Genomic DNA, 27,810 nt, shown 5'->3' with positions numbered 1-27,810 from the left:
CCCATGTTCCCAGAGGCTAGTTCCTACAATTCAACAGCAGTTGTTGCTTTTTTTTTCCCCCAGTATCTACTCTATGAGAGACGTGCTGTATAGGTACCATGTAGTCCTGCTCTAAAGCAAATACATTCTAGTAACAGACTCAAACATAAAACTTACAAAGCAGATTAAACAATGGTACGAAATGGTGCAAATAAGAACTTCAAAAACAATGGAAAAATAAATTTAGTCTATTTAACATGTATTTGTTAGTGGAAATGCAAAGAAAGTCCTATAAAACAGCAATCTGCTCTGGAGGTTTGGAAAGGGTGAAGGCTAGTGGAGAAGGGGGAAAGGTGGCAGAAGAAAGAACAGAATTAGAAAGTGCTCAAAGTCAAACACAGCAAATCCCACTTTTTAAAGAGAAATGACGACCAAAAGTAGTTCATTTTTGGTGCAAAACTCTTAAGTTTTGAGTTTTATAAGAAAGGTTAGGCAAGCAAATGTTCTCAAAGTCTGTGAGTACAACACTGAGATGGGCATATTAAATAATATTCAACTTTTAACAAAAGAGAACTCTTAAGATATCTTAAGAGGTAGTTTATTTTTGGTTTCATCTGCAGTAAGATGAGACAGGGAAAAATACGACCTCTGAATTGTTCACTTCATTTGAACTTACTTAGGCTAATTTCATTACTGAACATGTGAGACCAACCCTAGTCCCTCAACCCACCAATTGTCCTTAATTCCCTGGCAGGAAGCAGTACGGTGTTCACCCATATTCTGACACTCCCATATTTCTATACAGTAAACTAAGTCCACGTTTTCCACATGCCAAGAAGTTTTGCTTGTATCCTCCTCTTACACTTCCCATTCCTGGAACATCTGCAGACTCTGCAGAGAAGAGAATGAATGCCAAGGCAGCAATTCCCCAGCCACTGTGCTCTGGGTAGGTGGCAGATGCCTCGGGAACCACTGCTTCCAACCTGGCACAGCCCTGAGCATTTACCATGTACGCAGAGTCAAGAAAAAGGCTGGGAACACATTTAACTTCAGAACTTCTGTGCGCTGTCACCCTGACTTATAAAACAATGAAAATGGTTAACACACCAAATTAACATTTGGCTGCATCTGTTAAAATTCATATTCAAAGTTTACAACACAGAGAGAAGCTATACAAAACTTGCTTTTTAATACCAATCACATTCAACAAGGGTATAAAACACAATTACTTTATTGATTTCTTACAATCAAATAGTGCCAACTAGCATTACTTTCACTCATGCATCATTAAAAACAGAAGGATATTTCCTTGGTATTTTCAAATGATGCGTTATAAAATAAAAAAAAGTTAGAACTTAAAATGCACCCTGATTAATTATGTAAACTGATAATTTTTTAAAAAAGCATAACTAAGAATTTGGTTCCTTTTTTCATAAAATGGAAATTTAAATATTTCTCCTGATAGTCTTGAGGTTATCATTATGTTATGAGTAGTGCAAAGTGTGGCACATATAGTTTCATCTAGAAAGGTATGTACGTCACACACCTTTTTTAAACAAAGAAAATGTGCATAACAAAATGCATACAGTCAATGCATGACAAAAAGCATGTTTCAAATACAAGGCAGCCCCTCAGGCTATCATATTATTTAGGGCATTATCATTTATGGCATTATAGATTAACTACACATAACATACTTTTATACATTTTAACCCTGAAGATAAGAAAAGTACTTGTTGCTTGAAAAAATTATTCCAGGTAGCCATTTGGTTTGTATCAGGAGAAAGTGAGCCTCCAAGAGTTAGTGTCTCCCCAGTCCAGAATCATTAGCTGTAATTCAGATATGCAACATGTTTCACAGTGACTGTTTTCCAAGTCCTGGCAACGCCTCTTCTCCTACAGTATGCCAGATGATGGTGCATCTCTGAGATCACCCTGGCATGTGGTTTTCCCTTTTTTGTTTGTTTGTTTTGCTGGATTAATGGTATTATTTCCTCTTCTCACCTCTTCTATGGCCTTCCATTTTAATTATTCATAAGTCCTTTGAGCATGTCCTCAGAGAGCTCCATAAGGGGAAGTTCTGGAGATGGAAAATCCAAGGGAGGAAGATTGGGTATTGGAATGTCCTTGGCTTTCCCAGTATTTGCTGCAAATTTCTGCCAGGTTGAAGAGGCTGTAGCAGTTTCTGAATGTGGTGGCAAGCTCCAAAGCTCTGATTTTTCTACAAAATCAGTATCTACATCAAGCTCCTTGTCTACTGGACCTTTTAGAAGTCTGGCCCTTTCAACTTTTAACTGTTTATTTTCTTTCCTTAATCTTTCATTCTCAGCCACAAGGAATTCCACATGCCTCTTCAAATCTGCAATTTTGGTTGCCTGCTCCTCTATAATCGTTTTATCATCTTTTGGGGCTTTGCTTCCAATGCATGCCTCTGTTGGCTCACTCTTTTGCTGAAGTAAAAATAGTAGTGTGTCTGGATCCCTGTCAAAGACTCCCTGAATTTCAGGCAGATGCTTCTCTGTGGAAGGGCTGTACTTCTGAGTAAGAAGGGGACTCTGACCCTCTGCATCCTCAGCAGAGGGTTTGTGAGATGCCTGAAGATGGGTAGCTACATCCTTGTCTGTGTTCTGCTGGGCTTTCAATCTTTCCTCACGCTTTGCCCTTTTCCACCTCTCCTGGATGAGGAGGAGCTGTTTCATGTGGCTATCCCTTTGCAATTCCAGTGATAAATGAGCCTAATACACAGAAGGAAAGTTACAATTTGCAGAATTTAAAATTTTAAGTCTCTTAAGTAATGGGCAGTATATATTATTCCACAATCATCCTTTCTGAATAACTCAGTAACACTTAAAATGTATATACTATGTTAACAATTCAATAGAACCTCAAAACTTTTCAAAATAACTTGGAGTTTATGGAGAAGCTAGCATTTTTATATGTAACAAAACATCATTCATTCAGAAAATCAGAAGTCCTATTCCAAATCAACACACCAAATTAGACCTCTTTTGAACATACTTTAACCTTTTGCAATGTCATTCATACTTAGCTTAAAATTAGAAATCTTCTCTTTTTAGACATATTTTGTTCTATAACCACCCAAAAAGCAAGTCCTCACATTAACAGGGTGTTTTGAAAGATTCAATGACGTTTTGTATTACATGGCTAATATGAGCAGGTTCTAAACAATCAAAGGGAAGATGCATAACCTTGATTCAGTTTGAGTTTTTCCCTGACACTAAGGGAATTAACCAAATGACTTGATATCCTTCACAGAAATTATCTCCTTAATTCAGTTAAACAAACATTTACTCAGTAACTCCTATGTTCCTACCACTTTTATAATCAGGAAATTATCTTTGGTTAATTTACCTTTGGATAAATGTATTTTAAAAACCTAGGCGCAGGCCATCCCCAAGCACAGAAAACAATTTAAGACTATCAGTGAAACAAATTTAAAAGTTATAGAATTGCTTCGGAATTCAGGAAAACACAAGTGGGAGACTATTCAGATTTAAATTATCTCTGACAAACAAAAGGTAGTCCAACTAGTTTCCCTTGGCCAGGACTGTTTACGTACTGTCAGCTGAAGGTCAAATGTGAGCTAATGATCAGGAAAGGCCCTAAAGCAGGAGGGGGCCCTCTAAACTTGGAAAGGACACATTTGGCAATCTGAAATCTGCGAGAATCAGTAGCAAAAAGGATCAAGTTTCTGCATGCCATGTCTGACATCAACAGCAGTTTCTTTAGTTTTAAGTTCCTTTCTGAAGTACTATTCTCCTGCCCATTTTATATATTTTTGACTATGGCATTTTAAGAGGGGCATAACAGTTTATTTTATACATAACTCAAGTCTCCACAAATGCACAAAAATCCTTCTAACCCTTCCTGCAAATATTAAGTAAGTATCTCACCTGCTCAGACTGGGTCAGCTTCATGGCTTCAGAAAGATATGCTGGTTAAAGAAGAAAGGCACATTAATAAAGTGTCATCATTTTGTAATGAACAGCTCAAAGGAAGAGTTCTAATATTGTTCATCAAACAATAAGTACTGGTCTTATAAGCAATTCTGCTACATAGTTAACCATGTTCCTTAAAAGAAACAAGGTGGGGATTTAAAAAAAGAAACTCCCCATTGTCTAAGATAATTCTTAATTTCTCCAAAAAGGATGTCAGTTGTAATTAAATATAGATATTCCTTACCCCATCTTGAAAGATTTGTTCTTTAAAACCTCTGCAGATTTTACATTGGGGGAACTAACAATGACCAAAACAAAAAAATAGGATTTGGGAGGATTAAAATTAAACAAGAACCTGTAAAAATCATGGTTACTCATTATGCTCACAAAAACAGCAAGAGATAGGATGACTTTTACCCACCTAAACGCCTGGACTACATCATTTTGGCCTCTTATAGAACTACTCTTACTGAACTGTGTTTTTGAGGTGTGCCATCAGCCTACTATAAAGTAGGTTAGTTAAAAACCCTAATTGACATATTTACTGTAAGGAAATTGCTGAGAACAGTATAGTGTCATTTATGAAGACCTTCAACATAGCTCTCTAATCTCAATCAAGACCATTCCTAGATGACAATCTCTTTTACTTTAAATATCCACTGTGAACATCCATAATTTCCCCCTTTGGGCTGGCTATTAGAAAGCTTAAAGCCAAATTCTCAGTCCCCTTCTACTAAATATGTGAGAACTCATGGTATGTTTTGTGAACTATACTCCCAGTCTTTCCCCATTTTATTTTCGTATGGGTTTCCTCATCTAATTACTTTTAGATTTTATATTTTGTTGTATATTCCTCTGTAGGGTATTCTATATCCTTTTTGGAACAAGGTAGGGTATAAATAACAACTATTATTAATAATGGATCATGCACAATTAATTTCTATTTTTTTTATCTCTTGCTTACTAAAAACTTTTCAGCCTCTCCCATCCCTATACTAAGTTCCTTTTTGCTTTACTGCAGATACTACAAAGCACTGATTTTTGTCTAGTCTTAATCTAAATATTTTCATGATTTTGAGTTCATGAATTAGAAATGTACCAGATTCTACCATTGTCACTGGGATACAGATTAACTTGGATGTTCCCTGCTTACCAAAAAACATTTGTTTATGCAGCCTTTGCTCTAGCCATACTTATATACTTAATTACCTCACACACACACCTCTCTTTTCCTGATCTTTTATTACTGTAAGACATCTGTATAGTGCATATTTCTTTTCCTTTTTGCTCAAGTGTTAACTGGGTGACTCTGTCAAGACATTCTATTTGCTCTGATGTAGTGTGGATGAATTTTCCTAGACAACCCCCTCCCATCTTACCTGTATACATTTGTCTTCCTATCTGAACTGTATTTTACTTTAAATACACTTTCTTAACAAATGGAACAGTTTCACAAAACTAAGCTTAAACTGAAATGCCTTCACTTTGCAGAACCTTTATACTATATGTAACAAGACAGAAGGGGATACCCAAGGATACTGAGTTCCCAAAGCGCAAAGAATTCAACAAGAGCCACACAGTAATTTAATATTTCCCACATCTGAATTTAAAAACTAGTGCAGGGGAGAGGTAAGATGGAGGCATAGAAGAGTGGGAATTTAGTTAGTCCCCTGGAGCAATTAATGAACAACCAGGAACAACAAGTTAAATACTCTGGAACATCTGCTGGGGGACAACTGTGACTGTCCACACATCGTACACCAACCTGGATTGGGTGGAATGGCTGAGATCACAGCATAAAAACTGTAAGTAAAAACTGCAGAACCATGCCGGAAGCCCCCTCCTCCCATGGCAGGCTGAGCTGCAAGACCTCACTGTGGGAGAAAGCAGCAGTCCCGGCGCAAGCGAATACAGCGCAACCTAGCTCTAACAGTAGCAGCAGTTGAATACAAGCTACAAAAACAGACAAACCCCTAACAAGCAGCAAAGTACCCTGAGGTAGCTCCTAGTGGAGAGGAGCTGGGGCTGACAAGAAAAAAAATTTAATTAAAAAAAAAAAAAAAAAAATACAGAAGCTTTTAGAGATGACCGACCTTAAGGAGCCAGAAAACGCCTGTGCTCGGGGAAAGGGAGCCCAGAAGACCGGGTGCTCTCTCTGACTGAGTGGACTAGCTCTTGAAAGGGGCTTTCCCTTTTCTCCCTCTCAACCTGAGAGGCTCAGTGGAGAAAGCTTCAGCCATTTTCCATTCGCAGCACTCTGACCCAGACAGGGGTGGAGTTAACAGAGTCAGAGAGAGAAAGGACTAATTCAAATATAGAAGATAGCTCTCTAGGGGGTGTAACTTCCCTAAGAGGAAGGAGGTGGGGCCCAGCTCTAGTTCCAGCCCTTCCTTCAGAACTCAGGGAAATACAGCCAAAACAGAAACAACTTAAGCTGAGAACTACAGGGCCACACCTCTTTACACGAGTCAGGAGCAACAGACTGACAGGTGCTACCTGCTAGGCATGTTAGGAAAAGCACAGCAGCTACAGGCCTCACAGGAAAGTCTGTCAATCTTCTAAAACACACCCTCAGGGAAATCTGACACTGAATATAACACCATTCTGAGACCTGAACCCACTCTGATCTGGGAAAACCTAACTGGGGTAATCAAGGAAACGAGATATCTAGACAACAGAAAACTACAAAATTACACTAGGAAAAACAAAGATATGGCCCAGTCAAAGGAACAAACTTACACTTCAATTAAGATACAGTTGAGATTGTTTCACTTTAATGAAACAATAAATTAAAGATTTTCAAAGAAATATGCTAAATCAATTAAAAAACCAAATCAACAAGTTCAGGGAAGATATGGCAAAAGAGATGAAGGATGTAAATAAAACACTAGGCAAACATAAGGTAGAAATTGAAATTTCGAAAAAACAACTGGCAGAATCTATGAGAATGAAACACAACACAAGAGATGAAAAACACAATGGAGACATACAACAGCAGATTTCAAGAGGCAGAAGAAAACACTCAGGAACTGGAGAACAAGACACCTGAAATTCTACACACAAAAGAACAGATAGGAAAAAGAATGGAAAATATGAGTAATGTCTCAGGGAATTGGATGACAACATGAAGCACATGAATGTATGTGTCATGGGTGTCCCACAAGGAGAAAAGAAGGGAAAGGGGGCAGAAATAATAATAGAGGAAATAATCAATGAAAATTTCCCATCTCTTATGAAAGACATAAAATTATAGATCCAAAAAACGAAGCATACCCCAAACAGAATAGATATGAAAAGACCTATGCCAAGACACTTAATAATCAGATTATCAAATGTCAAAGACAAAGAGAGAATCCTGAAAGCAGCAAGAGAAAACCGATCCATCACATACAAAGGAAGCTTGATAAGAGTATGTGTGGATTTCTCAGTAGAAACCATGGAGGGAATAAGTAAGTGGTGTGATATATTTAAGATTCTGAAAGAAAAGCAGGCAATCAAGAATCCTATATCCAGCAAAACTGTCCTTCAAATATGAGAGAGAGTTTAAAATATTCTGACAGACAATGAAAGAGTAAGATAGCTGCTCTACAGGAAATACTAAAGGAAGCACTGCAGACAGAAAGGAAAAGACAGCAGTGAGAGGTTTGGTACACAATTTTGGGCAATGGTAGCACAACAATGCAAGTACACTGAACAAAGATGACCGAGTATGGTTGAAAGAGGAAGGTTAGGAGCATGTGGGACACCAGAAGGAAAGAGGAAAGATAAAGACTAAGACTGTATAACTCAGTAAAACCTACAGTGCTCAACAACTGTGATAAAATGTACAGATATGTTTTTACATGAGGGAGAACAAATGAATGTCAACCTTGCATGGTGTTAAAAATGGGGTGGTATTGGGGAAAAAAAATACAATCAATGCAAACTAGAGACTATGTTAACAGAAACATTGCACTGTGCTTCCTTTAATGTAACAAAGGCAATATACCAAAGCTAAATGCCTATAAGAGGGGGACATAAGGGAGGGGCATTGGTGATGTTGTCTGACTCTATTATTGTACTTTGGTTTAATTCTATTTTTTCTTTTGTTGTTTTTTAGCTGTCATTTTTTTTCTTTTTCTTTTGTCTATCTTCTTTTACTCTTCCTTCTCTTTGTGGAAGAAATGGAGATGTCCTTATATTGACAGTGGTGATGGTGGTAAATGCATAAATAAGTGATTAAACAGGGAACCACTGATTTTTCACTTAGGATGGAATGTATGGTGGGTGAACAAAACCATCTTAAAAAAAAAAACAACAAAATACAGGTTGATAAAGAAACCTTGAGGGCACTATATTGAGTGAAATAAGTCAGACACATAAGGACAAATATTGCAAAGTCTCACTGATAGGAATTAATTATAATATGTAAACTCATAGACATGAAATATAAGTTACCAGGATATAGAATGAGGCTAAAGAATGGGGAGCGGTTGCTTATTATAAGCAGAATGTTTAACTAGGTTGAATCTAAGTGTTTGGAAATGAACAGAGGTGACAGTAGCACATTATTGCGAGAATAACTAACAGTGCTGAATGGTGTGTGAATGGGGTGGAAAGGGGAAGCTTAGAGTCACATATGTCACCAGAAGGAAAGTTGGAGGTTAAAATATGGGAATATATAAAACAATGAATCTTGTGGTGGGCAATGTCGATGACTAACTGTACAAATATTAGAAATCTCTTTCATGAACTAGAACAAATGAATGACACTATAACTAGAAGTTATTATAGAGGGGAATATAGGGAAAAAATATACCTATTGCAAACTATGTACTACAGTTTGTAGTATTTTAACATTCGTTCATCAACAGTAATAAATGTACATACCAATACTATGAGTCAATAATGGGGGGGGGATTAGGGGTATGGGAGGATTTGAGTTTTCTTTTTTGTTTTTATTTCTTTTCTGGAGTAATGAAAATGTTCTAAAAACTGAAAAAAAAAATTGTGGTGATGGATGCACAGCTGTATGCTAGTACTGTGGGCAATTTACTGTGCCCTTTGGATAATTCTATGGTATTTGAATAATATAACAACAAAAACAAAAAGGGCATAAGAAAAAAAGTTATTTTGAAAGGAAAAGTGGGGGGGCATTGAAAATCTGATTGCATGGTCATCAGATTCACAAAAGGAAAAACTCAGATATCTAGGGAAGGAATACATATCTCAAAAAAATCTAACAATTCTAGTTAAACTCCTTCCTCTAATTATGACACAAAGCCAATCTTTAACGTAAATAGTGGGAAAAGGGAACTAAGAAAATCTGAAACACCTATTACTTCTTAAAATAATAACTTCTGTTAATACTCTCGTATCAGGAATCTGTTAAGCTGGTACCAAAGCACAAATTGTGCAGCCTGTATGCACACACAGCAAAATATCCCGAGTGATAAAGATTGATCTGCTTTAGAACCATTTTCATGTCACCACTATCTCCTTACGATTCTAGTTTCATGGGAAAGTTCAGGTGAAATTTTGTTTTCAACTTCAAAATACTGATTAAATTCATACACATATTGTGTAGTCTGAGGTCTGTTCATCTTCTGGAATTTTCACTTTCTGAGTTCTAAGCATTGTCAATCTCTATTATTACTTCCCTATTTAAGCTTTTGCTGCTCTTTTGTTGTCTGTGAAAGAAATAAAATACACTTAGGGAACTAGAGTGTATGAGACAAATAAGTGAAAATTACACCAACCCAGTTACAGCTGCTAAACAAGGGTTTAATACAATAGATTTTTCTAAAAATGCTGAATCCTCAGGAGTTTGTGTCTTCTTAAACTTTCCCTTTTTCAATATAGGGTGAAAAAAATGTGGACACCCTCCCTCCAAGAAATTTAGACAGCTCTTGCCTTCCTGAGTTGATGTCTTGTCTGGCAAATGAATGAAGGCTTACATGCTCAGTTTCATCTAATTCAGCCTCTGTCCATCTCAAGAGTAAACCTTACCTTCCATCAAAGGAAACAGAAATCAAGTAACCTCTTTATTTCAAAACATTTACAAAGCAGATACTATCAGAACACTACAAAGTATAGAAGCTAAACTCCTTAGCTATGTTATCTTGGGAGTAAATTTTTAATCTAAGAATTCCCTCTGGTCTTTGCCAGGTAAACACAGAGGCTCCTTCTTTTGCCCTCATGTTTTCTCATTTCAGGCTTCCTTTCCCATTAGACTTTCTCAGGTGTTGACCTTTCCCTGTCACATCTCTAAACTGATTTCCAAATACTAAGTTACTTCCTTTCAGAATACATCTACATCCATACCTCCCCAAACACCTAGATGTGAGTCAATTTAGAAAACATGGGGCTCACTCCAGCCATATCAATATTTTCAAACTAACATTACATTCACAACGCCACTCTAAAACATAACACAAGGCTGTTTTTAACCACCAAGCCCAACTCCAAATCAAATCAGCTCTGTAGGATTTACTAATCACACTTAAGTTCTATCTCCATAACTAAAGCCAATGTGATCCAACAGACCTGCTGTTATCTTTTCTACTCCTGAGAATGTCACAGAATTTAGATACAAGGGGTGGGGGGTGGGGTTTCCTTTAAAACCCATTATTAGTTTAAACCTTCAAATAAAAACAGGGATATAGGTTAAAAATGAAATAAATCCCCCCCCCTTTTGTGTATTCAGAATATCCTACTGCTCAATGCACAACATATGCTGAATCATATTTTAACATGTTATACAGGTGTAACAACAACTGCTCTGGGTTATAAAACTAAACATATCATTTCATTGTGGCATTCATCCATGACATGGTTTTCTTAAATAGCTGAACATAGTACATTGCCTTTACAAATTGCCTTTACATTGCAACTACAAATTTCAACAATCTGATTCACAAGAAAATATGGTTTAAGAAATATTTAAAGAGCAGTAGCTACCAAGTTTAATACTGTACTAAGCCCCTATAAAACTCACCATAAAAATAAGTGAAGATTTATAAAGTACCTTCTATATGTTCAGCCCTACAGCAGATATTAATGTGAACACAGTATACACTTCAGAGACAAAACTAATTCTTTAAAAATAAGAATTGAAATTTTCTCTGAAAATTACTGATTTGTGGGCAAAATCCCTTAACTTCAGCAATACAGGAGGGGCACACTCTGCCAGAAAAAAAATACAGCTTTGATAATCATACTGGTCTAAGAGAGCCCAAAGGAAAGAGTCATCTTCTAGCAAAAAGACCACAGACTTGGCTCTAAGAAAGGTGGTCTACACCCATTTTGGATGCAGTATGAGTAAAACGCCCCCTTTCCAAGGCTTATTCTCTCAGCCAACAGAAACCGATCTATGCAAAACAGGCCCCCAAGATCTATTTCTGAGTTCAACACATACTAAGTTGGTTGACTGGGATAAAATTAGGCTTTTGATAAGAAACCAACAATTCTAAATTTCATACCTAAAAGAAAATGATCTCAGCAGGTTACTATAAACATGAATGTAGAGATGAAATATTCAGAAGACAATCCAAAGAAAGACCACAAGAAAAATATTTTAACATTTTGGGTAGCAGTGGGTTCTGATGGGTGTTGTTATCAGCATCTCAGAAAACAGAAATGAATGGTGAAAATGAACGGATCAGAATTGAATTGTTACTTTCAGATCTTGAAATGGCCACACTTTTTGAACCCACATTTGAACCCACACTCCTTTTCTTTAATAATGAAGATCAATTGACAGACCTCTTCCAATCAGGTTGTCTTTAGGGACACTGGGCTCAGAAAGTTGTATCTAGGAATCAATTGCCAGCATGGCGTTTATGCAATCTCATGATTTAGAAAGAAGATTGGGTTAGAAGGAGCTAGGAAAGCCAACACAACCACTTGAAAAAATAATCACTGCAGTGGGCCAGAAGTGTCAACCTTGTACATGGAAGGCAAAAACACATCATTACTATTATGACTTTCATTCTAAATTAAGTGTGTTAAGAAATACTGAGGAAAAGAAAATGCTCTCCAGTTTTACACTCAGTATTTCTTAAAAGCAATACTCACCTGCAGCTTTCTTGTGACAAGAAATAGCCTCTTCGTATTTCCCTGTAGCTAATAAACGGTCTGCTCTTCTGCTCTGTTGATGAGCCTAGAAGACAAATGTTCTTAAGTCCTCTGAATCATAAAATAAGACATCACTTAAAATAAATAAATAAATAACCTTTGAGAAAATAAATAATACTGTTTGTTGCCACACATCAAATTACCAATACATCTATATCTATAATTGGAGAAATCTAATATTAGGGTAGAGCCTAGAACTATAGCATCTGAAAGAAACTGGCAACCTCTCTCAGTTCTAAGGATAAAACCCTCTCAAGCTTAATACCAGGCACTTAACACCTTCAGTGTTCCACATTCTTCCTTCTTCAGAGATTAACCAAGAGTTACAATCACAGATTGTTGCTCAAAATGTGTTTTTGATTTTTTAAAAGCCCCTTTCAAATCCATAGTTATTCTGTAGGCACTTTCACTTAGTCTGTATAGGTTTTTATTTATTTATTTATTTTTACATTTTATTTTGAAATAAATTCAAAGTTATAGGAACAGTTGCAAAAACAATACAAACCCCATACACAGAACTCCAGCATTCCCTGACCGCCCCTGCCCCAATACACCGATCCACTAACTTCAACATGTTGTCAGAGTGCTATTTCTTTCCGTCCCTCCCTCTCTCCCTATCATCCATCATCTGTTGCTCTGTCTTCTGAACATATGAGAGCTAGCTGCAAACATCCTTGAACAAACACTATAATTCACATATACAATTCCCATGAACAAGAACATTCTTTTATGCAATCCCATTAAGCGCAGCTAAGTAGTACAGGAGATTCAACAATGATTCAAAGCTTACATTCTATATTTCCTTTTCCTTATGTCTCAGCTGTGTCCCTTTGAGCCTCCTCTCCTCCATCCTCAGATCCCATCCAGGGTCATCCTTGGCATTCAATTGTCATCTATTTAGACTGTCTTTTTTTTCCTCAATTGTGGAAACATATATACAGCCTAAATCTTCCCATTCCATCCCCTCCCTAGCATTCCATTAGTGGGATTAATCACATTTAGAATGTTGTAATGCTCTTTCCCACCATCCATTACTAGAAATTTCCCTTCACCTCAAACAACAACCCTACACTCATTTAACTCCCCATTGCCCCATCCCCCATTTCTCTTAACCCATACTCTACTTTTCATCTCTATGGTCATATTCTCTGATAATTTGTGTTTACGGTGGGGCTTAAAATTAAACTCTTAAATCCATAACAATCTTGTTTTTCTTTCACACCAACTTAACTTCAATAGGACACATAAACTATGTACTGATACTCCTCCATTCCCCCACCTTTATATAGTTCTTGTCAAAAATTACATATTTTACATTGAGTTCAAAACCACAGATCTGTCATTAAAGTTTGTGTATTTTATATCATGTATGAAGTAAATAGTGGAGTTACAATTTAAAAATTATTGACTTCTATTTGTATTCCATTGTGGTCAGAGATTGTGCTTTGAATATGTTCAATTGTTTTTGTTTTTGTTTTTTAATTTATTGAGGCTTGTTTTATGTCCCAGCATATGATCCATTCTGGAGATCATGAGAGAAAAATGAGTGTCCTGGTGATTTGGGATGTAAGGTTCTATATATGTCTGTTAAAATTCTCTATATCTCTTTCTCCTTTCTTTGTTTCTCTGTCAGTAGAGCTCCCTTTAGTATCTGAAGTAGGGCAGGTCTTTTATTGGCAAACTCTCTCAGCATTTGTTTGTCTGTGAAAAATTTAAGCTCTCCCTCAAATTTGAAGGAGAGTTTTGCTGGATAAAGTATTCTTGGTTGGAAATTTTTCTCTCTCAGAATTTTAAATAAGTCATGCCACTGCCTTCTCGCCTCCATGGTGGCCGCTGAGTAGTCACTACTTAGTCTTATGTTGTTTCCTTTGCATGTGGTGAATTACTTTTCTCTTGTTGCTTTCAGAACTTGCTCCTTCTCTTCAGTATTTGACAGTCTGATCAGAATATGTCTTGGAGTGGGTTTATTTGGATTTGTTCTATTTGGAGTTTGCTGGGCATTTATGCTTTGTGTATTTATATTGTGTAGAAGGTTTGGGAAGTTTTCCTCAACAATTTCTTTGAATACTCTTTCTAGACCTTTACCCTTCTCTTCTCCTTCTGGGACACCAACGAGTCTTAAATTTGGACGTGTTATTTTAGCTATCGTATCCCTGAGATCCTTTTTGATTTTTTCGATTTTTTTCTCCATTCTTTCTTTTGTTCTTTCATTTTCTGTTCCATGGACTTCTAGGACACTGAGTTGTTCAGCTTCCTCTAATCTTGTATTATATGTATCCAGAGTCTTTAATTTGGCCAACAGTTTCTTTTATTTCCATAAGATCTTCTGTTTTTTTATTTAATCTTGCAATTTCTTCTTTATGCTCTTCTAGGGTCTTCTTTATGTCCCTTTTATCCTGTTCCATGGTCTTCTTCAAGTCCTTTATATCCTGTGCCATGTTTTCGTTCCTTGATTGTGATTGTTTGATTAATTGTGCCAAGTACTGTGTCTCTTCTGATATTTTGATTTGGGTGTTTGGGATCGGGTTCTCCATATTGTCTGGTTTTATCATATGCATTACGATTTTCTGTTGTTTTTGGCCTCTTGGCATTTGCTTCGCTTGATAGGTGTGCCGGTTTGAATGTATTATGTCCCCCAGAAAAAGCCATATTCTTTGATGCAATCTCTTGGGGCAGACATAATAGTGGGGATTAAGTTGGAACATTTGGATTAGGTTGTTTGCATGGAGATGTGCCCCACCCAACTGTAGATGATAACTGATGGGATATTTCCATGGAGGTGTGGCCCCACCCATACAGGGTGGGCCTGGATCAATGGAGCCATATAAATGAGCTGACTCAAAGAGAAGGAACTCAGTGCAGCTGTGAGTGACGTTTTGAAGAGGAGCAAGCTTGCTAGAGAGGAACATCCTGGGAGAAAGCCATTTTGAAACCAGAACTTTGGAGCAGACACCAGCCACGTGCCTTCCCAGCTAACAGAGGTTTTCCGGACACCATTGGCCATCCTCCAGTGAAGGTACCCAATTACTGATATGTTACCTTGGACACTTTATGGCCTTAAGACTGTAACTGTGTAGCCAAATAAACACCCTTTTTATAAAAGCCAATCCATCTCTGGTGTTTTGCATTCTACAGCATTAGCAAACTAGAACAATAGGGTTCTTTCAAGTTGTAAACAACAACAACAACAAAAATACCTATCTCATTTTTCAGAAATACAAGTTGGTGGCTACACTTTCTCCAACTAACCAGCAGATGGCGTCTCCGAGTCACCTATACCCCTCAAGTCAGTTGTCCCCAATTCTGTCTCTGTGGTGTGTGGGGAAATGATTTTTGTGGGGTTCAGTTGGTGAACTCAGTTTGGGTTTGTTGTTGGAGCTGTCTGCCCTGAACGTGGTGCATGTGTCTGGGTGGTCAGGGAGGCAGGGCAGCTTTAATATTCAAACCTCCCAGGTGTTCCCAGAGATTCAAGGCAGCTGCAAGAGTCTAAGCCTTCATTTCAGTTCTGCCCCAGACCCTCTCTGTCACTGACCCACACACAACCAGCACTGATGTAGCGTCCCTGGGTTTTCCGAGCGGGACCCCCTTCTCAGCTGTGATCTTCCAGGACCTCTGCTGAGGGAAGGCTGTGCTATGTCACTAGTGCGCATCGTCCCTCGAGGGAAGCCCCGGGCCGCCGGGCCGTGCAGGGGTGCTCTCTGCCTGATGCAAAGGTTAGCCTGTAATTCTTGACTGGTGTAAGTTCTGAATGAAAGGCAGGTAGTAGAGCTGGGCCCCACCGCTTTCCTCTTAGAGAAGACAGATGCCTTAGGGGGAGGTCATTAGCATTTCAATGGTCTCTCTCTGTCTGTGCCACACCCCTGTCTGGGTCACAGAACTGGGAACTGAAAATGGCCGAGGCTTTCTCCACTGAGTCGAAAAAGGAACAGAGCTAGTCCGAGGTGACCCTCCGCCTCTCCAAGGTCAGTCGTCACCCAAAGCCTCTGTCTACTTGTTGAGGATTCGTACCTCATAGTGAGCAGTTCACACTCGCTAATTAAAACCCCCACTTGGAGCTCAGCTGAGCTGTATTCACTTGCTGGGAGAAAGCTTCTCTCTGGCACCACGAGGCTTTGTAGTTCGGGCTGTGGGGAGGGGTCTCCCGATTTGTATCTGCAGTTCTTACTTACAGATTTTATGCTGTGATCTCAGGCATTCCTCCCAATTCAGGTTAGTGTATGATGAGTGGACGGTCATGTTTGTCCCCCTGCAGTTACTCCGGATTATTTACTGGTTGTTGCTGGGTTTTTTTTCAGTTGTTCCAGGGGGACTACTTAGCTTCCACTCCTTTCTATGCCACCATCTTAGATCCTCTGTATAGGTTTTTAAAACTATAATCAAGAATCACTTATCACTTACAGGAAAATCCAAGCTTCTCCTGTTCCCTTTTATCATTCAAGTTCCTACTTACGTTTTTAAAATAAAAATTTGTACATTGTCCAGTTTAGGAATTAATGATAACAATATTTAATATTATAATGGAGATTTTTTTTCAGGTACAACTCAACAAAAGAACTCAGAACTTCTGAGTCCATTAAATGTAAATGGACTAAATAAGTAGGCTGTCATTAGCTTCCTTACCTTTGTGTTGCACTTTAAAAATTTCAAAAGCACTTTAATATACATTATTTCAACTGCTTCCAGTTTAAGTCTGTAAGTATGTTTCCTTCTTAAGTAAGGGCCCAAAAGACTAAGAAGAATCACATAAGTTACCCAAGGTTATAATTATACAGTTAGCTAGCAAGGAGAAATGCAGAGGTGATAAGCTAGTCTTCTAACTAGTATAATGTTTTCCTCACTAACATTCAGATGATTTAGCAAAGCTTCTTTGAGAAAGCAGTAAACAAATCTGGTGTAAAGTAATTTATCTTGAATGCTTTTCAAGAAATGTGCCACCAGTGCCTCATAAAAATACTTCAGTTACTTTTGCAACTGTGATCAGAAATATTTTGGGTATGGTTATGTTTGCAGTTACACTCTTCTGTATAAAACAGAGGTGGAGACAAAAGCAGAAAATAGCACTTCCTGCAATCTATGCTGTTTCCATTTTCTCCACTTCTATTTTTCTATTTTGGAAAGGAAGAAGCAAGCAACACTCCTAAAGGCAAGATCATCCTTTTAAGTTGTTTCAAAGGCTTTTTATTTTTCAAATAGTAATTAAACAATTAAACAAGCTTTCTTTAAGTCTCTCTTCCTCCCAAAAAATAATGAGTCACAAGAAATGACTGAGGGCTTAAAATGATGGATGAGTTTTCACCATGGAGTTTTGGACTGAACAAAATATATTTTCTGAGCACAGGAGTCCATTATAGTACCCAGAGATTATGCAGATCTCTTGGGAAGAGGATGTACCTACATGAAAGCAAATATGTATAAGCAATCATGATTAATATTATATCTCTACTGAACGTGTTCTAGTATTGTTAAAGAGCAATGCAGCCAAGAACCGCTACTCTTCTGGGAATGCAAGTGGCACTCAATCAACAAGGTTCTAGGTGGGAAAAGAAAGAAATGGAAGGGGTACATCTGTAGGTGCCTTTACTTTCCTGAACTTTGAAAGAAGCCCAAACAAACAGACAAACCAAAAGTTCTCAAGTGGTGAGAGCACAAAATTGTGGCTTTCCCAACTCCCCTAAAATCTCCGCATGTAAAGTCCAATCTCTAATCATCCTGCCAATTCAGGAGTCATATCTCATTTTTGTGTCAGATATTACTGACTTCAAAAACACATGCCCACTCTAAGTTATTTGGTACCATAGCAATCGATTTTTTTTTTTTTTTTTAACAGAACAGTTCCTACCAAGTTTTGATTAGATACCTAATAAGGACAGACTCCAGATAGAGCCTGACTGCCTGGATTTAAATCCCAGCTTGAACACTTATTAGCTACATGAGCCCAACTTTCCTCAGTTTTCTCCTTTCTAAAATGGGATGTGCTGTGAAAATTAGTTAATATCAAGTGCTTAGAATAGTGCCCAAATATATAGCATTCAATCAATCCTTCATTATACTTAGTATTAAGACGCTTTCAATGTAGGTGGGAAAACTAGATTAAATGACATTTTTAAAAAACTGAAGATACTATAAGAAACCTATTTTGGTAATAATTCTTATTTTTAAAATAATCTTTAAAGATTTTGCATATTAAGACTTACCTCTCTTTAACTATTAATCTTGGCAGAATCACAGACATTAAAAGTCCTGAAACATGTTTCTTTGGTAATTCAAAATAAAACAGAACAAAAAGCAATTAAAATGGGAACTTTAGAAGTGACTCTGAAAGCAGTCTGAGCAATGGTATTTTTACAATTTCGATAACAAGTTTCTGCTGTATCAAGTATTTCAAGATGCACTAAGATTTTGTGAGAAAGACTTCATCTCAATACTTCATATTCATTCAGAAAGGATGAAAGACACACACTAGGTCTTTATAAGTGATTTATTCAAGTAATCTTTAAGTCAAGAAGGAATCTTATTTCAGATACTAATCAAATTAAGTTTGAATTTCATGTATTACTCATCTTAAATAAGGTATCAATATTTATCAGGAAACTGTTGGGCGAGACAAGGCAAATGTAATACTCTTCAAGAATTTCAACTCCATTAACCCATTTTCATCTGCATGACTGAAATATGAGTTCAATTTTTGTTTTTTTGACCTTCTGAATTTCTTACAAAATTGTATAAATCTGACCTTCATAAAAATCAAAGTGTTTTCTGACTTAATTATCTTTTCCTAATTCTAATATGTCACATGTTACGATTTACTAAATAATTAGTAACAGTTTTCTTGAGGATTAAATTTTCTTCATACTCTGTGATTCTGATATTTTCTTTGCCTCTCTGTCAGTAATTATGGTAAGCAGCTTCTAACATAGCTCCCAAAGATCCCTACCTCCTGGGATGCCCTCAGGTAACCCCCTCTCCTGGAATGTTGGCTGGACCTAGTGACTTGCGTCTAAGGAACAGCATGCTGGGATGTCACTTCTGTGATTAGGTTACAAAAGACTGTCACTTCCATCCTGGCAGTACTCTCTTGCTCACTTTAATGAAGCCAAGTGCCATGATGTAAGGTACCCTATGGAGAGGCTCACATGAAAGGTACTGAGGGTGGCCCCCAGCCAAGATACAACAAGGAACTGAGGCACTCAATACAAAAGCCCTGAAGGAACTAAATCCTGCCACCAACCATGTTAAGTGAGCTTAGAAGCAGACCCTGCAGGTGAAGCCTTCACATGACACCGCAGCCCGAGCCTTGGGACTATAGCCTTGGGACTACAGCCTTGGGAGAGAAGCTGAAGCAAAGGAACCAGCTAAACCATGCACTTATTCCTGACTGACAGTAACGATGAGATAACAAATGCATGTTGTTTTTGGGTAATGTATCATAAAGCAATAGATAACTAATACAATAATAGCACAGGGTCTCTGTCTTTTACTGTAAGTTGCCTCAAATTCTATCTGGAAATAAACATGATTGCCAACCTTCATAGGGTTATGATACCCTATCATTGAGCACTAAGTATTCGATTTAGTGATACCACAATCTCATATTAAAGTACTTTCTGGCATTTAGGATTTACAATAAACTGATTTAATTTTGTTTTGAGAACTTCTTGAAAATTCTCATGGAATTTCTGATCCAGCCATGATAGAGTAGCTAAGCATTCACTGGCCTACCCTTCTGTTGTAAATATCTACAAAGCTGGACAAAATATACAAAAACAACAGTTTACAGGCACTGAACAAAAAATAACAGAGGACTACATTTTTCAAGAAAAGGGAAGCACACAAAAGTTGAGACTTGCATTCACCCCAGCTTTTTTTCTGAGGGTAGCTTCCAAAATGGAGTACAGGAAAATAAAGCCCAAGCAGAAGGCAGTGTGTCACTGGGCAGCGGAGATAAGACTGGAGCCAAAAAGGCTGGAATTTGAGTAGCAGAGTCCAAATTGAAGGAAGCTGCAGAGAAGCAGCCTTAAAAATATGCATTAAAAAATCTCCTCAGGTCCTTGGCTAACTTTTAAACTGTACATGCACAGGGCACAATTCCAGGAAGCTTAGCAGACGCTCTGAGCTGAGACTTCAGAAGGTACAGTGTTGGAGAAACAGAGATTGCAGTTTGGTCCCAGACAGAGTAAAACGATCTTGGAGAACACCTGGGCTGTTGGCTGCTCTGGGAATAAAGCCCACATGCTAGACATTAGGGGCAAAACTAAAATAAACCCACCCTGATTAAGCCTAAAACTAAGCCTAGACTGGAACAGGGTGATCTGCAAGTTATTTTAACTGTGAGTCAAAACAAACTATACTCTTTAGAGGAAGAGAACAAATTCAGAGTCTTTACAACATATTATCCATATAATAGTGGCATATAATAGTTACTAGGCAGGTGAAGAGGCAGGAAAAAGTAACTAATAATCAAGAGAAAAAGACCCCACAGACCTAGAGATGATCCGTATACTGGAGTTAATGGCAAGGAAATCAAAATAAGCATGCCTAAGATGTTAAAGGAAACCAAAAGAGGACACAATAGATGGGGGAGGGGAACTAGAGACATGGGTATTAAAGTTCTATGAGAATAGGGACTTGGTTCTGGTTTGTTCACTGTTGAATCTTTGGGGCATAGTACAATCCTGACAGCAGTATTTGTTGGCTGGAGGGATGAATGAATGGTTAATTGGATGAAAGGATGGGAAAAGCTATGTTGAGAGATGGTAACAAAACAAAAAAAAAAAAAAATGGTAATTGCTGACAGAACATTATTGTTAGTATTCCAGATAAAATATTATTAGACTAAAAGGGCCTCAAAGTCTAATACACACACACATACAGTCATTGGTCCACTTATATCATTCACTCTTTCATCCATCCCATCTCCAGGACATTTTGACCAGAATTTCCTACTCCCTCTTGAGTAAAAATGAAAGCATAATACAGGTTCTAAAACCTTTATAAAAAGAAAACCTTCAAATGGAGTAATGCTGTAGACACCTTACTCGGCACAAATTCCCCCCTCGCTGGCCCCTCCTTCTCAGGAAGAGCCAATACTTGCCTCTTTCTGTGAACTTTCTGTGAACTGCTCTTCCCAGATAATCCATGATTCCTGTGGGAGTTGTCATACAATGACATGACCTGGTCCCCTGATCACCAGATTTTCAGACTTAAGACCAGAGTATATGTCAAGATAGTTTCAAAAGGTTATAATTAATATGACATCCTAGGAGCTAGCCTTCTTTCCCAAAGGAAAAGAGCATTACCTTCTGTTGTAGTTTGCTAATGCTGCCAGAATGCAAAACACCAGAAATGGATTGGCTTTTATAAAAGGGGGTTTATTTGGTTACACAGTTAGTCTTAAGGCCATAAAGTGTCCAAGGTAACACATCAGCAATTGGGTACCTTCACTGGAGGATGGCCAATGGTGTCTGGAAAACCTTTGTTAGCTGGGAAGGCACGTAGCTGGCATCTGCTCCAAAGTTCTGGTTTCAAAATGGCTTTCTCCCAGGATGTTCCTCTCTAGGCTGCAGTTCCTCAAAAATGTCACTCTTAGTTGCACTTGGGATATTTGTCCTCTCTCAGCTTCTCCAGAGCAAGAGTCTGCTTTCAACAGCTGTCTTCAAACTGTCTCTCATGTGCAGCTCCTGTGCTTTCTTCCAATTATTCCTCTTGGCTGTAGCGCCTCTTCAAAACATCACTCGCAGCTGCACGGAGTTCCTTCTGTTTGTCAGCTCATTTATATGGCTCCACTGATCAAGGCCCACCCTGAATGGGTGGGTCCACGCCTCCATGGAAATATCTCATCACAGTTATCACCTACAGTTGGGTGGGGCACATCTCCATGCAAACAACCTAATCCAAATGTTCCAACTTAATCCCCACTAATATGTCTGCCCCACAAGATTACATCAAAGAACATGGCTTTTTCTGGGGGACATAATACATTCAAACCAGCACACCTTCTATTACTTTCAATTTATTTATTTGTGTCCTTGGGGAAAGCTATATGTAAAGATGAAAAGAAAGGAATGCTTTTAGTAGGAAACAACACTGAAAAGATAGAGAAAAATCGAATATATTTCTGACTTTGTGTTAGGGTCTTCAGTGAAGAGTAAAGGGAAACACCTCAGTCATTCCCTCTTTCTCAAGAATTTCCTACAAACAAGAGGCAATAGTATTTCCTAACACTGAATTGAGAGTCACACAACCAATGTAATGCTATTTTACTAAAGATAATTGGTCAAGAATAAGAGAACTCCAGGAAGAACTCTCTTCAATTTTAAGTCTAAGGATCAACTTCTCCCACCACACAGCTCAGCCTGAAACTTGTTTTCTTCCCTAACTTTCCAGTTTAACTTTTTTTTTTCCCCCAGAACTGCCACTATCTGCTTTGAAGACAATAAGAATCTAGTATGTAGCAACTTTCAAATTAGAGGTTGCAACACATTAGTGGGTTCTGAGATAAATTTAGTGGGTCACAATCAGGATTTTAAAATACTAAATATTAGAGTACATTACATATAGCAAAAAGTTTTGGTTTTGTGAGTTTACTGAAATTTATTTTTCAGTTACAGATGGCCCCTATATTCTGCACAGTTCCAAAAGGCACCTTTCATAATGTGGCAGCTCTACAGTAACAAACACATATGTACGTGTAGTATTGGCAATTATATAAAGATTTCTCATTGTGAATCACAGTCAAAAAAGATGGACAAATCTGGTCTATTAAAAAGATAAATATTTTACTTAGAATCCCTCTTTCAAATCCCATTACCACTCAGTGTCTTCATCTGTAAAATGGAAGTAACAACTCATGCAGCCGTTAAAAGAATAAAATAATATATGTAAAGTGCCTGATGCCAGCGCCAGCACTTAGTAATTATTGGTAGCCAGAGAATCAAAGAGTTAGAAATTATCTCACTCAAATCTTTGTTCTTAAATTTCTATTGTGGTAACATATATTCAACATAAAACTTCCAATTTTTACCACTTTCAAGTATGAAATCCAGTGGTATTAACTGCATTCACAATGCTGCACCACCCTCAACACCATCATTACTAAAACTTTTCCATCACCGCAAACAGAAACTCAGTACCCATTAAGCATTAACTCTCCAGTCTTCACCTCCCAACCCCCACAGCTGATAATCTGCAGTCTATTTTCTGACTCTATGAATTTGCATTTTCTACTTATCCCATATAAGTGATATAATACAGTATCTGTCCTTTTGCGTCCAGCTTATTTCACTCAACATGACATCTTCAAGGTTCATCCATGCTGTGGAATGTATGAGAACTTCCTTTCTTTTTACCGCTGAAAAATACTCCATTGTATGTATATGCCACATTTTGTTCATCCACTCATCTGATAACAGACACTCAGATTGCTTCCACCTTTTGGCAATTGTGCATAATGCCACTATGAATGCTAGTGTACAAATATCTGTTCATGTTCCTGTTTCCAATTCTTTTGAGTATATACCTAGGAGGATTGTAGAGTCATATAGTAATTCTATACTTAACTTTCTGAGGAACCACCAAAATAAGTTCTGTGGTAGGTGTACCATTTTATATTCCTACCAGCAATGTACAAGGGTTTCTATTTCTCTGCATTCTCACCAATACTTATTTTCTGTTTTTTTTTTAATAATTGCCATTCAAGTGGGTGTGAAGTGGTATCTCATTGTGATTTTACTTGCATTTCCCTAATGGTTAATAATGTTGAGCATCTTTTCATGTGCTTATTGGCTATTTGCATATTTTCTTTGGAGACGTGTCTACCCAAGACCTTTACCCAATTTGTAACTGTTTTGTTTTTGTTGTTGAGTTTTTGGAATTCTTTATATTAAACTCTTGTCAGATACATGGTTTCCAAGTATTTTCTCCTATTCTGTAGGTTGCCTTTTCACTTTCATGAGGAGGTCCTTTGATGTACAAAGTTTTCAGTTTTGATGAAGTCTAATTTATCTATTTCTTTTTTGTTGGTCATGCTTTTGGTGTCAAGTCCAGGAATTCACTGACTAATACAAGGTCATGACGATATTCCCCTATGTTTTCTTCTAAAACTTTTACGGTTTTAGTTCTTATATTTAGGTCACTGATCCATTTTGAGCTAAGTTTTGCATATGGTGTGAGGTAGTAATCTACTTTCATTCTTTGGCACAATATCCAGTTTTCCCAGCACTATTTGTTGAACAGGCTGTTCTTTCCCCAGTGGGTGGATTTGTGCCCCTGTCAAAAACTCAATTGGCCAGAGATGTGTGGGTTTATTTCTGAACTCTCAATTCTATTGCACTGGTCTGTATGTCTGTCCTTAAGCCAGTACCACACCATTTTGATTACTGTAGCGTTGTAGTGAGTTTTCAAATTGAGAAGTGTGATTCCCCCAACTTTATTCTTTTTCAAGACAGTTTTGGCAATTTGGGGTCCCTCATCCTTCCATATGAATGTGGTGATTCGCTTTTCCATTTCTGCAAAGAGAGCTGCTGAACTATTGACTGGATATCCTTGAGACTGTAAATCGTTTCGGGTGTTATTGACATTGTAACAATATTAAGTCTTATAATCCATGAACGTGAAATGTGTTTCCATTTATTTAGGTCTTTTTAAATTTATTTTAGCAATGTTTTATAGTTTTCCCTGTACACCTCCTTTACATCTTTGGTTAAATTTAATCCTACATACCTTACTCTTTTTGTTGCTATTGAGAGTGGAACTGTTATCGTAATTTCCCTCACACAAGTTTTGACACAGCATTCATATTACCAAAATTAAGTGCAAGGAAAAGAAATGCCTGAATATACACTAAATAACTGTATAAGTTACAATTTTTTTCATTATAAAAATTGACCAAAAGAAGAAAAAACAATGGAAAAATCTTAATCAGAGTCACAAGACTAGCTATTATTTCCTAATGCAAATACAATTTATCTCATTTTTCTTTTGACCAACTTCATTAACCAGAGAACTAGAACATGATATCTGTATTACATATTAAAATGAATTATTTCAAACTGGTGTCTTCCATAATATATTAAAAACTCACTGTGGTAAGGAAATAAGTGTACATGCCCTTACTGCGAATCTAAGACAAAAGAATCAATACTAGAACAGTAGTAGTAAATGATGACACAGAATCTACAGTTCAATATAAATAAGGGACACACTGAAATGATTTTGAATCAGTACAATATAGAAGAACTGCTAGAAAAAGAGGTCATAAGATCAAAATAAGTTGTGATCCATAATGCATTTCAGTCAGTGTCCTAAGCAATTACTTAATTTCTCTCTGTCCAGGCTTATTCCATCTGTAAAATGGGCAGCACTTGTTACTAAATTCCACGGATGCCCTGAGGATGCATTATTATAAATTATGTACTAGGATAAGTCCTTATATAATGAATTTGAACTACACTATGGTATCAGTAGAGAAAACATATATTCTACTGTGATTTTCACAAGCACTCATTAAATGATAACATTGAGAACTGCTTCTCATGTTGAATCAACTGGAGACCAAGTTGGCTGTCTGCTGACATAAAAGAACTTATAGTCTTCAAAAAAATTCATCTTCTAAAACTCTGAATAACAACAAATTCAGAGGCCTGACATTGCTTCTTAGCAGCACACTTAAAATCATTCAAGTAAATGTTAATCTCTAGTCCATCATCTTTCAATAAACAGCATGCTGGAAATCAGATCTTCTCAAATATAAAATGGTTTAAAATGGTTTAAGAAAATTTTTGGTACTTGCCTATGTAAATTTTATGGCTGGATTAGGGAATTATGCTAGCCTACTTAACAGGACTCTTTTCAAAATTTTCTATAAATAGATAATATTACTGGCACCATGTAAGTTTTCCTAAACTGTGATTCTGCTGCTTCAATTACAGGTCTCACCCAGTTCCTGTCTTCTCATAATCCACCACACACTTGTGGGTAGTTGGCTGGGGTTATGCTGCAGACCACAGCCAAATAAAGTGTAGCTAACTGGAACTGAACCAATGGTCGTTTTACAAGGACACCTGAACTGTGAAGCACTCTGTAAACTGCTAGTTATATCTAATAATATTCCTGTGAAGTTTCAGTATTGAGCCATCCATTATATTTAACTGCAAAGTACATGCCATCTTAAGATCAAGAGAGGTTCAAGAGGTTTCCCTGGTTTTTAAATACTCAAAAATCTAGTCAAATTCTTCTTATGTGTAAACAACTCTTACTAATAGGAGGTGGGGCCCAACTTAATAAAAACAGGAGAAGCCCCTCAAAGCAGCTAACCTGTAACCAGTCATTTGGGAAAACCACAGCTTTAGATCCTAAGATCTTAAGACTCTTAAAGCTCAACAAGAACAAACCTGTATTTACAAATTAGATTTTCATTTACGTGTTTCAAGTCTGGCTATAATAATTAATTCTCATATTGTACTATGTACCACATACTGTTCTTAGCACTGTATACCTATTTTTACTCCTTAAATCCTCACAACAAACTTATGAGAAACCTGAGTGAGGTCAAGTAATTGATTTGTCCCAGGCCACACAGCTATCTTAAATGGCAAAGCCAGAACCGAAGTCCAAGCAATCTAGCTCCAGAATCTATGCTCTTAAACCACCAGACTCTACTGCTTTTCTCTAAAGTGGCTTCAAAAACAGTCCAGGGCTCTTCCAGGAGATAAGGGTTCAGAGTTCCAACTTGAGAAACAAATCCTCCTACCTCCTTTCTTCCAATCCCACTGTCATAAATGAATAGCAAACCTTTAACTCTTAAAAGTTCCTCCCATCTACCACCTTAAGTAATTCGACTTTTGCATCCAAAACAAGGATGCAGTTACCAGTCTGGAAAGAACCCGTGTTTCTTGTTTGTTTTTTTCACTGCAACACTTGAAACCACAAAAACGTAATAATAAGGAAATGGGCTATCAGCACTTTTAGGAAAGCAAATATCGAGCTAAAAAGAGGGACGGCTGTCTTTTTTCCAGCCATCTCTAATTTATTCGGGGAAAAGGGAGACCCTCCATTTATGCATCTGAATGTAAGGACGAATTAGGTGAAGAGAAAAATGGGGGCGAAGATTATTATTTCATCCCTCCAAAGTGGGGAGGTTCAAACTCAGGCCCTCTGTGTAAGAACTTAAAACCGGTATTACACACCATTTCTGCCCTGGCTGACGGCTACGTGGCGCTAGGAGGCATTTCCCTGACATCAAGAGGAGGGTGGCAGCTGGTGGTCTCCCCTAGCCCAAAGTCCTGCGATAGGGGGTACCGGAAGCGGCGGGAAGTGGGGCAAAGGAGCTTCCCAGGGATCCCCACGGGGAGCAAAGTCTGGAGTGGCTTGTCCGGAGCCACTGTGGGGCCACCACCTGCCTGCTCCTCCCGGCCTCCTGCGACCGCCACTACCTAGCCATCCTCCTGGTCTCGAGGGCCAACCCGCATGCCTTGGACGGGGCTGGCCTTCTGAGGCAAAGGCGTCGGAGGGGCGCACAGACCCTCCGCGGGCCACTCACCAAGTTGAGAGGTCCTTCCATTACTTCCATAGACCCCGGGGCAAGCGGCGGCCTGAGGAAGGGGAGTGGCGGCGCCCGGGCACATGGAGGGGAGCAGCAGGGGAACGCTAATCGGCAGCGGCGGCGGCGGCGCTGGCGGTAGCCCCTCTCTGCGCCCCGGGAGCCAGCGGTGGGTTCAGACCCAGCAACAGCCGCAACACTTCCTCCTCCGGCGCCGCACGG

General features: G+C 38.1%; 1 protein-coding gene across 2 annotated transcripts; it reads right to left on the bottom strand.

Annotated features, from left to right (window-relative positions):
- On the bottom strand, positions 1-27,810 carry NRBF2 (nuclear receptor binding factor 2). 2 transcript variants are annotated; one of them, XM_037804993.1, is made up of 4 exons: positions 27,589-27,810; positions 11,994-12,078; positions 3,894-3,934; positions 1-2,714 (listed from the first exon to the last, which is right to left on the bottom strand). In XM_037804993.1, the coding sequence occupies exons 1-4, from the start codon at positions 27,616-27,618 to the stop codon at positions 2,004-2,006; spliced, it is 867 nt and encodes a 288-aa protein (XP_037660921.1). In that variant the 5' UTR covers positions 27,619-27,810; the 3' UTR covers positions 1-2,003. The 2 variants fall into 2 exon arrangements, with proteins under 2 accessions (XP_037660921.1, XP_037660922.1); XM_037804994.1 differs by lacking the exon at positions 11,994-12,078.

This window comes from Choloepus didactylus, chromosome 15 (assembly GCF_015220235.1).
Source record: "Choloepus didactylus isolate mChoDid1 chromosome 15, mChoDid1.pri, whole genome shotgun sequence".
Lineage (NCBI taxonomy): Eukaryota > Metazoa > Chordata > Mammalia > Pilosa > Megalonychidae > Choloepus > Choloepus didactylus.
This window is presented reverse-complemented; position numbering and strand designations above follow the sequence as displayed.